This window comes from Sorex araneus, chromosome 1 (assembly GCF_027595985.1).
Source record: "Sorex araneus isolate mSorAra2 chromosome 1, mSorAra2.pri, whole genome shotgun sequence".
Taxonomy (NCBI): Eukaryota; Metazoa; Chordata; class Mammalia; order Eulipotyphla; family Soricidae; genus Sorex; species Sorex araneus.
The window spans coordinates 366,961,954-366,976,810 of NC_073302.1; the positions used below are offsets into that span (position 1 = coordinate 366,961,954).

Below are 14,857 nucleotides of genomic sequence, written 5' to 3' on the forward strand. Positions count from 1 at the left end.
AAGTGGGGGAAATATGTTCATTAATCTTAATTGCCTTACTGGTATCAAAGGTGCATATGCATGTATACATGCATATGCAAGTATATTCTTTAAAAAAATAAGACTTTAGTTGTTTTAAATTAAAAAATAATTGGCACTTGGGGCTGGAGCAATAGCACAGCGGGTAGGGCATTTGCCTTGCATGCGGCAGACCCGGGTTCAAATCCCAGCATCCCATATGGTCCCCTGAATACCACCAGGAGAGATTCCTGAGTGCAGAGCCAGGAGTAACCCCTGTGCATTGCCAGGTGTGACCCAAAAAGCAAAAAAAAAAAAAAAAAAACCTGGCACACTATCTGAATATAGTATTCTTTCATAATTTACATGCTTGTTAACATATTTATAGTCATACATGTAAGACTTATTTCACAAACTTATTGTTTCTTAATATAAGTGATCATTTTACACTGATAATGCTAAATTTCTTCTAAATGTAATTACAATAACAATTTACACTGTCACCTATGATATAGAAAAGGTACTATGGATTCACATCACTAATTTTTGGTAAATGAATGCTGTAAAATTGCATCTCACCAGTTAACATTTATTCATGTATTAACTGACCAATTATCTTCTTTTACTAGTTTTGGGTATGCAGTGTAAACAGGAATACAATATTGTCAATGTCACTGTCATCCCATTGCTCATCGATTTGCTCGAGCAGGCACCAATAACGTCTCCATTGTGAGACTTGTTACTGTTTTGGCATATCGAATACGCCACGGGTAGCTTGCCAGGCTCTCCAAGAGGGATGGAGGAATTGAAGCTGGGTGAGCCACATACAAGGCAAATGCTCTATGCTGTGCTATCGCTCTAGCCCAAATACAATATTATATATGTATATACATATGTATATACATATACATATATGGGGATTACTCCTGACTCTGAACTCAGGAATTACTCTTGGTGATGCTTGGGGGACAATATGAGGATGCCAGAGATTGAACCCGGGTCAGCCACATGCAAGGCAATGCCTTACCCGCTCTATCACTCTAGCTATATATATTATATATTATCCTAACAATAACCAAATTTATTCACTGATTCATCTCCCTATTCTCACTGTTATTTGTTATATAACAAAGTATATATATATGTGTGTATATATGTGTATATGTATATACACACATATATCTGTGATATAACAAATAAAATATATATATACATATATATGTGTCTGGGACTCTTTAAGCTCTCCATTGCATTGCATTGCATTCTATTTCATGCCAATATACATCTTTATACATTAATAATATACTTCCAGGGGCTGGAGTAATAGCACAGAGGGTAGGGCGTTTGCCTTGCACGAGGCAGACCCGGGTTCAATTCCCAGCATCCCATATAGTCCCGCAAGCACCGCCAGGAGTAATTCCTGAGTGCATGAGCCAGGAGTAACCCCTGTGCATCGCTGGGTGTGACCCGAAAAAGCAAATAAATATGTGTATATATATACTTCCATTCCTGCTTTTCTGCCTCAAAATCATCTGGGCTATTCATATTATCAAATACCATAAAAACATTAAAATTTTATTGACATTTTATTAAATCTACAAGTCACTGAGGAAACTTGACTTTTTATAAGATTGTTTTTTATAAGATTTTTTATAAGATTGATTTTTCCTGTCCTAAACCATGATACAGATTTATTTATTTTATTGTTTGTCATAATTTTCTGTGGGCAGAAGTTAATATTGATGTTAGGCTTATTACTGGACATAAAAATGATAGCCTTTGACTCTGTTATAAGTGATGTCTTAGTAAGATTTCTAGATGTTTGCTGAGCATAGAAAAGCAATTGACTTTTGTATTGATCTTATTTTACGTACCTTGTTAAATTACGATTTATAATAACATATAGTTTGGAGAGGTTTCTATGTAAAAACGTTATTTGTGAGAAGTTTTATTTCCTTCCTTCAAATCTTTCCTTCTGTAGTTTGTTTTAGCCTTATGCTTATGGAACTTCCAATAAAATATTGAAGTAAACATGCTTCTCTAGTTATTTTTCCCTTTTTAACTAGGAAAAGACTGTGTGCTTTTGGACCACACTCGGTGGTGCTCAGGGGTAACTCCAGGCAGGATTCGGGACCATACACAGTGCTGGGTATCCAACCCAGGCCAAACACAAGCAAGAAGCTGCACTATCTCTCCAGCCCCAAGCCTTTACTTATACTTGTAAACTTCAGGTTCTGACTTCCTTGGCTTAACTAACCGTACCAGTCACAACTGAAAGGAGGCAGTCATTGAGACTAGGACAGGGATTCAGAATTTTTAATACTGCAGGTTTTTATTTCGTTACATCCTAAACAGAAAATGTTTAAAGTCAAAATTCTCGAAGCTCATAATTTTTCAAAGAAGCTGAGTCTATTCTGTGCACTTCGTTATTGGAAACCTCATCAACATTCTAAACAAGATCACCATCAAGTGGTATTTTTCCACCCAGCTTCTGCCAGGGTCCTTAAGCTTGTCAACACCAAGCTGGTTTAAAATGCTGGGTGGTATTTCTGTCAGCTGCTTTGTCTCAGCATGGCTGGTAATGGTAACAGTGTTTGCTGCAGAGATATATGAGTGTTAGAATTGTTAAAGTAGTTAGCTGTTGCTTGGCGTGAAAACAAATGTATCCCTTTAATATCAGAGGTAACTGTTTCTTCCTAACCTTCTTAGAACTGGAGATTTAAGTTTTCCATGACAACAGACATCTGTGAATTCACCTGTTGTTCTATATATCTTACGAGGGCAGGTCTTTATTTCGAGCAATGCAGAATTGTGCCTGAAATTTGGCAAGCTTCCCTTGGCTTATGATGGGTTCTTATATCATGTTGGAGAGGAAGATGGGTTTTGTGCTGAAGACTACTGGGAGTCCAGGTTCTGATGTTAAAGAGATTGCCTCTAGCATTCAACTAGTCAGAATAATGTTTGTTTTGGTTTTCTTAAATAAGCTGAAGCGCTCTCTGAGCTCTGACCTTGGCCACTACCTAAATCTAGAACTTGGGACCTATGCTTTGCACTCTGTTCAAAGGGCACCAGACTCCTTAGTTTGGGGATAAGCATTGAGGATGCTGGCCCCTCATCACACTGCCCGTGAACCAGTCTCTGTGTGCTTTCAAATCTTACCTCCATCACTCGCCCAACTCTACTGGACTCTCATGAATAGATAATGATCATGTGTTTAAAAATTTTTTTTCTGGGGTGGGGGTAGGGGGTGGGGGTGGGGAAACCTGGTGGTGCTCGGGGCTTACTCCTGGACTCCATAGTCAGAGATCACTCCTGATGGTGCTCAGGGAGGATCGCATGCAGTGTCGGGGATCAAAGCAGGGCTGGCCACATGCAAGGCAAAAGCCTTAACATCTATACAAGCTCTCTGGCCCCTTGTCTTTAAAATTAATGACATCATGCTTATAATTTTACCTTATTTTTTTCTTAGTATATTTTAAGACCCATCCTTACCAGCCTATGTGAAAATTTATATTTTCAAATTTATGAGCACAGTATGTTTCTCTGCATTTGTTTCCTACCACACATATATATTCCTAGTGTATATGTTAAAGTAAGAAACACATTTTTAAAAACAGTAAGATTAAGAAAAAGTTTTCCCATTCTTAATGTACAAACATTTAAAATTTTTACAAATAGGTATTAAATTTAATCATTAATTGTGGAGGTTTTACTCTCTTATTGTTAAACTGTTAGTTATGTGTTAAGAACTTTCTAACAAAATCTTTCTAGCATAGGTGAGAAATCCAACTTGGATATGTTAATTTACTGCTTTTACAGATCACTAATGTTCATTTGCTAATATCTTCTTGAGAATTTTTACAAGTACAGTTTGCGGGGCTGGAGCAATAGTACAGTGGGTAGGGCGCTTGCCTTGCAAGCAGCCAACCCGGGTTCGATTCCCAGCATCCCATACGGTCCCCGGGCACTGCCAGGAATAATTCCTGAGTGCATGAGCCAGGAGTAACCTCTGTGCATCACTGGGTGTGACCCAAAAACCCACTCCCCGCCACCTAAAAAAAAAAAAACCCCAAGTACAGCTCAAATAAAATGCAACTTTAAGACCTCCTATGTTTTGGGGAGATGGATCAAAGATGAGTAAAAGAGAATTCTTATTAGTCTGACCTTAATAAGAAATGGAATTATGAACCACCTTTAGTGACCTAGCCTATATGTAAGCAGAAGAACTTCAGAAATGACTCTACCATAACTTACCCTAATCTTCAAATTTAAAAATGCAGACACACAGAGCCCATGAAAGATTTGGGATTTTTAGTAAGCACCTCAGTGATTCTGATAAAAAGATCTACTGAGAATGTTTTACATATTACTACCCTGGTAGGGAGAGTTTCTATCTGCTCTGATAACAATCTGAGGAAGATCTGAAAGAGGTGTAATAGAACTGGGTGGTAGCTGAGAGTTGAAGACACTAAACATCCTTACTCTTCTGTCACTTCCTTAATAAGAGAAGTCTTCATTATTGTCTCAGCGCTGAATGTCTCTGTTTGGATAAGCTCCCCTCCTCCCCTTAACATTCATCCTCCCTGTTTGAAAGGCTATATAAAAACAGGAATTTGAAAAGGCACAGAATGTGTGATGGTTGTGGTATTTCACAGTTATTCATAACAACAATGCAAAATAAATTATTTTGGCTCTGCTTTGGTGCAGGGGTTTGGGTTTGGGATGGAAACATCCAAAATATGGTGGTGGGAAGGTGTAATGGCGGTGGGATTGGTGTTCAAATATTAAATGTAATCAAATATTGTGAATTACTTTGTGAAAATAAAATTAAAATTTGGTTTTGGAAAAAAAAGGCACAGAATGGGGAACATTTTATGATAAAGACAAGATTAAATATCTTAGCACTTCATATTATCAGAGCAGTTCAACAAAGGAGGAAAGAAGGAAATAAAGACAGAAGAATAAAAAAGAATTTAAAAAACAGAATAGTTCAATAGGTACAGAACCTACAGGGGAATCTGGAACAATTCCCCAGCTACTGAAATTACAAAAATGAATTTTGCTATGCAAGTCTATGGTGAGATGTAAAACCACTAGAGGCTGGACACAGCAGAAAAGACTTCCTGGTGATTGTAATGAACACATAATAATAAAAATAAATCTTACACTCTATTTTCCAGTCTACTCAGGTCTAAATGTCAGGGTGCTAAGTGGTGAATGTTCTGGTGGAAGTGAAGGGGAGAGGAGAGACGTGAAGTCATTTAATTTAATTTGTCTTGCTCGTTTAATTGGTCCTTTTAAATTCTGTCTACCAGAGGGGAAGCCAGATAAGTAAATAATGGAAGTGGCTGGGAGCAGAAAATGGTTCTGAGAGGACAGAGGGTACCATCCAGGTACCCTCCTCTCTGCCCTCTCTCCTACGCCCTGGCAGAAGGAAGAACAGCAGAAGTTCCAATTCACATGCATATGGCTGTAGTTGGAGAAGAACTAAGGAAAGCCAAGAGGCAGGGAGTCCGTGAGAGGTGCAGTCAGACACTATAGAGCAGCAAGGGGACACAGGTGCCAGGGCTGCAGCCACAGACCTGAGACCCAGAGGGCAGGAGCAGGCTGCTGTTCATTGGGAGAGAGCGAATCAGGAACGGGACGCTAGAATCTGGATCCAGGCAGTGAAGTGGCAGGACAAGGGACAGTGTGCACAATGGAAAGGGACCCAGAACCATTTCCTTAACCTGTATGATTAACTAACGTTTAAAACATCTTTAGTTTTGCATGCAAGTCTTTCATGCGATGCTCATGGATCCACAAACTCAGAAATACAACTTTTTTTTGTAGTGATCGAGAGCCATTTGTGTTATGTAATGTCTAATTTCTATTTCATTCTTCTCCATGAACACTGGTCTCTACTTTCATTTTATGCAAAGTTTATTAAAAACCTATTTCTTTTCAGCCTATTTCTAAGTTATTAAAATTCAGTATTTAAATATTCTGTTCTACCCTCCAAAGTATAATATCAAACAAGGAGTCAACATGTTATTGCAAAAGAGTGCATGAAAATATAAGAACAAGGCTTTTAAATTCCCATATTTACAATACAGAAATAAGCCACACTGGCAGCAACTTATATAAAAAGTTTCACTTGCACATGGAACATGAAAAAAATTTCTGAAATAAACACAAAGGACTATTCCCATTTCTACATTATTTGGGCTTAAAACTCTCCAGTGCCAACATTCTGACCATAACCCTGATTATTTCTATGCAATTACTTTATTATTTCTCTCTTTACAAGTCCATGACACCATTTCTCCACCTCCTCACCACCATCACAGCAACAATAACAATGGCTACTTGTTAAGTGCAGCCCTGAGAACTTTACATAAATCAATTAAACCTCAGAACAATATTTTGATAGAGAAAAATGATCCTTAATGACAGATGAGAAATTGAAGCAGAGTGACCTGTGCAGCGGCAATGGTATTTCGACTCCAGCAGCAGTCTCTAAGCTTCAGGAGTTGCCTTTCACAAACTCATTACATTTTTAATAATCTGCCACTGGTCAGAGAATCGCATCTCTCTTTTTGAAATTCACTTAACACAGGACTAGATGACCACTGTCATTAAAATGTTCCCCTGCTGGGGGCAGAGGCATCAGACAGTTGGGAAAGGCATTTACCTGGCACGTGGCTGACCCAGTTTCCATCCCTGGCACTCCATCTGGTCCCGAGTGCAGAGCAAGCCCTGAGCACAGCCAGATGTGGCCCAAAACAAACAAAAAAGTTCCCCCAGCTTAACAATGTTTCACTCAAGATTTAGTTACAAAATATGATTAAATGTGTCAATGAAAGATTCAAGACTCTTTGATCTGTACTCATCCTCCTTTCCTAGCCTTCTTCTCTACTCAGAACAATAGATAAATACTCAGCCAGAGGTGACTGAGACATTCCCATCCTTCCAGGGCCCAGACCAGGAAAGGTTTGCTAGGTTAACATTGAAAGGCTTTATGGGTTTTTCCCCTCTAACACCTAGCTGTAAATTACTTAATACCAGGGTTCATGGTGTTCTCAAGTATATTTTACTACTTCTTTTATAATAGCAACACAGTGTTAATTTTTGTACACTCAAAATTCACCCATGACAAAATGAGACAATGAAGAACAACTAAAATAGTTTTTTTTCCTCTTTGGCTTTTTAAAAAAGTAGCAACTGGTCGTGGTTATATCCTAAAACAGGATTCAAGTTATCCAAGTATTCTTATTGTTACCAAGAATCTTTTTACTAACCTGTTGTGGAATAATGGTATCTCTATAGCTTGGTAAAATTTTTAGGGTGACACTTCCACTAATATTTTTCAGTAATTCTTGTAATTCCTTTGGATTATTTCCGACCTCATGGCCATTGACTTCTTTGATGATATCTCCCACATGAAGCAGACCTTGTCGATCTATCATTCCTCCATGAAGAATTCTAGCAATTACCAGATCATTATTTTCAACCCTGAATGTCACACCCTAAAGAAAATAAAGGAAAAATGATCAATGTTTGGATTTTTAGGAATAAATATTAAATATTCAAACATCTACATAAATATATATGAACTCTAAAAACTTTAAAGATAAAAACTCTTTATATCTTTCATAAATCCTCCCCTTCCTTCTTCAATGTTTTAATCCCATTATATCAGGAGTAAATAAATATGGTAATAACAGCCCCTTTCAAACAAAAAAAAAGAAAAAAGGAGGAGGGGAGGGAAGAAAGGAAGGGAGGGAGAAAAAGAAGGAGGGAGGATAAAAGGGAGAGAGGAAGGAAGGAAGGAAAGAAGGACAGGAGGGAGTAAGGAAGAGAGGAAGGGTGGGAGAGAGGGAAAGAAAGAAGGAAGGAAAGAAGGACTTTTGAGCCCTAGAGCTAGAACAACTGGCGTGGCATTTGTCTTGCATACGCCAATGCAGGTTTGATCCTGGGTACTCCATATGGTCCCAAGCACTGCCAGGAATGATCCACTAGCACAGAGTCAGGAGTAAACCTCAAACACTACTCGGAGTACCCAGGTCCTTCCTCCAGAAAAATCCAAAACAAGCAAAAACCTTTTAAGACTTGCACAAGCAATAATAACCTTAAAAATGACTCATCCATCAGGCACCCTTTCTACATATAACCGGAAGCTCAAGTGAGCAACAAAAGTTATATGTGTACTCTGATGGTCTTGCTGGCATTTTTTTTCCTACTTCACTTATAGTCAACCCAGAAAAAATGATCTCAGCAGGGTGTTGTAAACATCACTATTACAAAGGCCCACCATGGTTTCAATATTAATATTGAAAAACTTAATATTCAATAAGTTTTTCCTAATGTCTCGATATTATCATTAGCAAGCAGATTGCGTTAATTTCCTTCAAGTCTATGGGGGAAAATCGAGTTGATATTTCTGAAATTTCTGTTATTTCTACCTCTAATCTTGGATTTTAAATTTTGGCTTAATTCTTAATGCTACAACAGGCTTAGACAGCCTCAGCTATGTACTTATACATAAACCAAAGATACCGATAAAACATTAGAAGTAATTAAATGGAAAGAAATACTAACAATACAAATTATGAAAGAAAAAAATAAGACAGACTAGAGACTAAGTTCCAAGTATGTCAGTTTTCAGAAGACACTGATTTATCTACTCACCAATGGTTCTCCAGCTCTTTTGTGAATACCAAGAATACGAATAGCATCTACAGGTAATAACTGATTGTTGATAGAAGCGTTATTTATTTCTGGGCTTGAGGGGGGTGAATCATAACACTTTGATGCCACAATGTCATGGGCTTCCAGGAGTGACTATAAGGATTCAAAATAGTCTGCTGTTATACATTGCTGATAGAATGTTATGAAAACTAATCATCTATTAGGAGTGTTGAACACTAAAAATTTCCAATGCATACATTTTCTTTATTAATTAGTTTCCAACATTAGAGAACTGCTAAGGGCAGAGCTTAAATCTTTACATGTTGTCAGTCAAACCACCAAAGTTTCAGCACTACTTTCACCATAAAGACCCCTCTACACATTTATTTCACCCCTCTCCATTCCTCCCAGGTCATATTATTATTATTATTATTATTATTTTTTTTTGCCTTTTGGGTCACACCCAGCGATGCTCAGAGGTTACTCCTGGCTCTGCACTCAGGAATCACTCCTGGCGGTGCTCTGGGGACCATATGGGATGTTGGGAATTGAACCCGGGTCAGCCGCATGCAAGGCAAATGCCCTAACTGCTGTGCTATTGCTCCAGCCCCGGTCATATTAATTTTTACTATGAACTTGTTTTGTATTCTGCTATCTACTTTATATTCTATATCAATTATCTTTCACTTCCTTATTTCACTAGGCAAAATTAGCTTAAATTATATTTATTTTGCCCCAGAATGCATGATTTTACCTTTTATGTGGCACAGTAGTATTCCATTGAGTCTACAGATCACAGCTTTTTATCCAATCATTAGTCTAAGGCCATTTAAGTTGCTATTTTGCTTTTGTTGTGAATAATAGAGCTTTTGTAAATATCACTGTCATACCATTGCTCATCGATTTGCTTGAGCGGGAACCAGTAACATCTCCATTGGGAGATTTGTTATTACTGTTTTTGGCATACAGAATACGCCGCGGGTAGCTTGCCAGGCTCTGCAGTTCAGGCAAGATACTCTCGGTAGCTTGCTGGGCTCTCCGAGAGCGGCAGAGGAATTGAACTTGGGTCAGCCGCATGCAAGCAAATGCCCTACCTGCTGCGCTATCGCTCCAGTCTCCTTTATAAATATAGGGGTGCAAATTTTCTTTCTTTCTTTCTTCTTCTTCTTTTTTTTTTTTTTTTTTGCTTTTTAGGTCACACCCAGTGATGCACAGAGTTTACTCCTGGCTCATGCACTCAAGAATTACTCTTGGCGGTGCTTGGGTGACCGTACGGGATGCTGGGAATTGAACCCGGGTTGGCTGCGTGCAAGGCAAATGCCCTAACCGCTGTGCTATCACTCCAGCCCTGGGATGCAAATTTTCGATGGACACTTTCATATCTTTGGATAAATGTCTAGGAAAGGTTATTGCAGGGTCATATGGTATTTCCACTTCTAATTTATGAAATCACTGTATCATTTTCCATAGAGGCTGGGCAAGTTTATATTCCTGTCAACAGTGTATACTCGGTTCCTTTTTGTCTCTACATCGCTTACCAACATTTGTTGTTTCCAATCTTTTTTCATTTTTGTGTCACATCCAGTGGTGCTCAGCATTTCCAACATTTCCAATCTTTTTCATGTAAACCATTTTCAGGCGTGAGGTGATGCATCATAGTGGACTGATTTGCATTTCTAAATAGTAAGTGATACTGAGCATCTTATCATGTGGTGTGGACCACTTCTGTATCTTCACTGGAGAACTGTATTCAGGGCTCTTGCCCATCTTTTATTTAGTTGGGTTTCTTGTTTCTTTGTTGTTGAGCTATGTTATCTATCTGTAGTTATATATCTATGTCCGTATGTTCTGGATATTGACTTCCTTGTCAGATGCATGGATATGCAAACAAATTCTTCTAATTGCTAGCTTTGCCTTTATGGTGTTTTGGTAGGCATTTTCAGTTTATTTGGTGTTTTTTTGCTATTATAGAAGCTTTTTTAATTTCATGTAGTCTTATTTGCTTGCTGCTTTCATTTCCTTTGCCATTGGAATCAAGTCTACAAATAATCTCTATTCTAGTTCTGAGATGTAAGACCTACTTCTTTGTACTTAGTTGTTTGGAGTTATATGGAAGCCTTTAATCCATTTAGTGTTAGTTTTGTGCATGATGCATGACGTTAAATAATGATTATAGTTTAACTCATGTATGTGGCTATCCCAAGTATACATTATTAAATTTCTAAATATCAGTTAAATCATATTACATTGAAACTTTAACAACAAAATCTATGCTTCCAAGTGTAATACAATGCAAGCACTAGATTTAATTTCCTCATTGTTATCACCATCATCCACATCCAATATTAATTCCTATTATCATACAAATTTAATTGGCAATGATCCTAAGTTTTGCTCTCAAATTATTATCAAATTACATTTCTTTTTTAAAGTTTTTGATTTTATTTTTAAAAGTTGTTCACAATAATGTTACATTTAATCTCCCAATACTAATATTACCACCAATATTACTCCCAATACCAATATACCTACCCATGACCATGTTTCGAATGTTTTCACCCCACCCCAAAAAACATGCCCCCAAAGCGGGACCTAAACAAGCAATTTTGTATTGCTTGTTATGAATAATCCACTTAAAATGATCAAAAAAGTTTCCTTAGAGGAAAGTGTGTGGAGATTGTTGTATCTCACCCTGGAGCCAATCAGCCCTTGTATAAGAGATTATCAACATAAAAAAAATGTCATGTGGCCACATTTGCACCAGGAATTCTAAAATTTTAAATGTCAAAGTACATTTCTACATATACAATGTATCTGATAAAGCTAAGCATTTTGTTTTTAACTGAATGGAATGCAAAATAAAACAGAAAGAAGGAAGTGAATGCTAACAGATTCAGAACATAAACAATTGACACATGGCCTAATTTGGTCATTTCTGACCATATTAAAACATCTATAAAAGATTGAAGAAAATTTTAAAGAAAATATAAAAATTTGTATGTAATAATTATTACTGTAAATGTTATAATGTTATCTAGCCTGCATACCTGGTATGCGGGACCGGTGGCTGAGATCTCCGAGTCTGCTCGGATCAGGACTGAGCCTCCTCTACCTAGATCCCCAGTTTTCCAGTAAATTGAAAGCCACATCCACAAACTCCCCCTCACCCCCAATCCCTGCCATGAAATCTCATCTATGGCCAACATCCAGTCACTATAAAACAAAGCTCCTGGAAGAGAGCGAAGCAGAATCTCCTGTCCCAGCACCAGGCTGTCTTCACTGGGGCCCCCTTGGAGGGGGGCGGGTTGAGTTTCCTTCCCCAACTCAAGCAGAATCCTGGCAGCTGAAAACCTCCGGAACCCAGCCACAGCCATGATCAAGGCCATTCTCCACATGCTCGGACAAGCCTCATGCATAAAGGAACCAACAGAGGAATGCAGGTTCCTCTGTTCCTCTGTGGCTTGAGATCTCCAAGTCTCCTTGGATCAGGACTTGGCCTCCTCCACCCAGATCTCTAGTTTTCCAGTAGCTTTGTAGTCACACCCACAAACTCCCCCCAGTGCCATGAAATTTGATCAATGGCCAAGAACCGGAGACTATAAAACAAAGCTCTTGGAAGAGAACGACACATTTTTTCCTGGAGTGTGTGGCTGCATTTGTGACCATGTGACCTCTTTATTTTTACTTTTTCTCCCTTGAACAGCAGAGCCTGGCAAGCTACCTGTGACATATTTGATAAGCCAAAAACAGTAACAAAAATGTGCTCTTCATGTGTTCCTGGAGCGAGCAAATGCCATTGGGCTACACTAGCACATGACAGGGACAAATGAAGACATTACTGGAACCTGTTCGAGTAAATCAATGAACAATGGGATTACAGTGATACAGCAAAATGGTATCCAAATGTCTAACTGACCTTGTTTTTAACCTTGTGTACTTTTCTTAGTCTTTATTATCCACTCCTCATATTTGAAACAGACTGGAGCAATAGCACAGCAGGTAGGGCATTTGCCTTGCATGCGACCGACCCAGGTTCGATTCCTTCGCCCCTCTCGAAGAGCCTGGCAAGCTACCCGTAGTATATTCGATATGCCAAAAACAGTAACAACAAGTCTCACAATGGAGATGCCACTGGTGCCGGTTTGAACAAACAGATGAACAATGTGACGACAGTGCTACAGTGCATATTTGAAACAACTCACACCTTGGTAACTGGAGAGTGTAGCTCTGGTCTAGAATCTGGTCATGAGCCTTAGATTTATATAGCAAAAATCTCCCCACCAAATTCACAATAATTTATAAAGAATTAAGACTTGTAAAAAACTGGAACATATTAAATTCTAAAAATCCCTAGATGACTAGTATGACAATAAAAGAAATTATCACTCTAGACAAGAACTGAGTGTTGAAAGTAGGTAAAGGTATACATGACAACCTCTCAGTATCTGCACTGCAAACCATAATGCTCAAAAGGGGGACGTGGGGAGGGAGAGAGGGAGGGAGGGAGGGAGGGAGGGAGGGAAGGAGAGAAAGAGAGAGAAAAGTGCCTGCCATAGAGGCATGGAGTGGGGGTGGGGGCAAGAGGGAAACCGAGAACATTGGTGGTTGGAAATGTACCCTGGTGAAGGGATAGGTGTTGGAAACCCAATCATGAACAACTTTTTAAGTGTGTATCTCACTGATTCAATAAAAAATATAAATAAATATAGGGTTATATGGATTTGCCCTTAAAAAAAGAAAAAGAAAAAGAAAAATCCCTAAGAACACAACAGTATTTAAGAAACAAAGGAACGAAAAAAATTGCTAGCATTTGAGATTGCTATTTTGGGGGTGAGGATGGGGGCGTAGAGCCCCCCAACAGTACTGGGGGAGTTGCGAGAGCATAACTGGTGGTATCTGACCCAGTATCTGGGTCTGGCAGGGCAGAGTTATGGTGCAGGGAAGTGGAGCTGCTTGAGATCTATGGTACCAGGTGCCATCGTTCTACCCCAGTGAAGGCAGGGGTCTCTAGAGTCACCTCTGGAGGAAGATGGAGGTCTCCAGGGCTATACCCAGCAGTGCTGGTACAGGAGATTCTAAGTTGGCTCCTGAATACAAAATTATTTCCCCAGCCTGAGACTGCTGTTTTAAACAAGTCTTTACTTTGAAAATTGGTAATGGATCAAGTATCTTCCTGACTTCCAGAAAGCAACTAAATTATAAGGCAAGTGAAAAATCCCAGTTGAAAAAAGCAATGTTCCACATAAGAATACTAGTTGTTGGGGGCTGGAGCAATAGCACAGTGGGTAGGGCGTTTGCCTTGCACGCGGCTGACCCGGGTTTGATTCCCAGCATCCCATATGGTCCCCCAAGCACTGCCAGGAGTAATTCCTGAGTGCATGAGCTAGGAATAACCCCTGTGCATTGCCAGGTGTGACCCAAAAAGCAAAAAAAAAAAAAAGAATACCAGTTGTTAAATACAGAATGAAAGAATCTGAAAAAAGTTACTGTATAATCGCTGATAAAATTGATTCAGGCAGGGGTTATTTGTCTTTATCAGGAGGTGAACAGCATTTATATGTCAGAATAAAATTGCCTGAGATTGCTTCCTAAGAGAGAGGATTCCAGAGGACAGAAATCAAGGGAATAATGGCGGAATAGTCCGTGTAATGCATGCTCTGATGCAGTGTAGTACAGCACCACTGCATTTATGAGGTATCCTATTAGCGATAGCACAGTGGATAAGCTGTTTGACTTGCACACAGCCGACCTGGGTTCGGTTCCTCTGCCCCTTTCGGAGAGCCCGGCAAGCTTCTGAGAGTATCTCGCCTGCATGGCAGAACCTGGCAAGCTACCCATGGTGTATTTGATATGCCAAAAACAGTAACAACAAAGTCTCACAATGGAGATGGTACTGGTGCCTGCTTGAGCAAATCGATGAGCAATGGGATGACAGTGACAGTGACAGTAACTTGACGTATTACTTTTTTTGTTTACTAGAAATTGAAAGAACATAGTGTTAGAAGCAACAAGTTGAATCCAGGAAATAGGACATAATGTAGGAAAACAGAGAGGACAACACAGTTCAGTAAGTTACTATCTTAAGCAAGGAGGAAAGATCCAGCCAGATGCAACACACAAACCTTGGATAGAAAACCATGTGCATAAATCAGTTATATAGAATTTTTGACAGGAAGGTGAAGCATTTGAT

General features: G+C 39.0%; 1 protein-coding gene across 5 annotated transcripts in view; it reads right to left on the minus strand.

Annotated features, from left to right (window-relative positions):
* PALS2 (protein associated with LIN7 2, MAGUK p55 family member) overlaps nucleotides 1-14,857 on the minus strand; it is a 94,716-nt gene that overhangs the window by 24,454 nt on the left and 55,405 nt on the right. For all 5 annotated transcript variants that reach the window (XM_055130928.1, XM_055130920.1, XM_055130952.1 and 2 more), the window contains 2 exons: nucleotides 8,668-8,820; nucleotides 7,278-7,505 (listed from right to left, as the gene is read on the minus strand). In XM_055130928.1, the coding sequence (XP_054986903.1) occupies nucleotides 7,278-7,505; nucleotides 8,668-8,820 (381 nt within the window). The remainder of the gene's footprint in view (nucleotides 1-7,277; nucleotides 7,506-8,667; nucleotides 8,821-14,857) is intronic.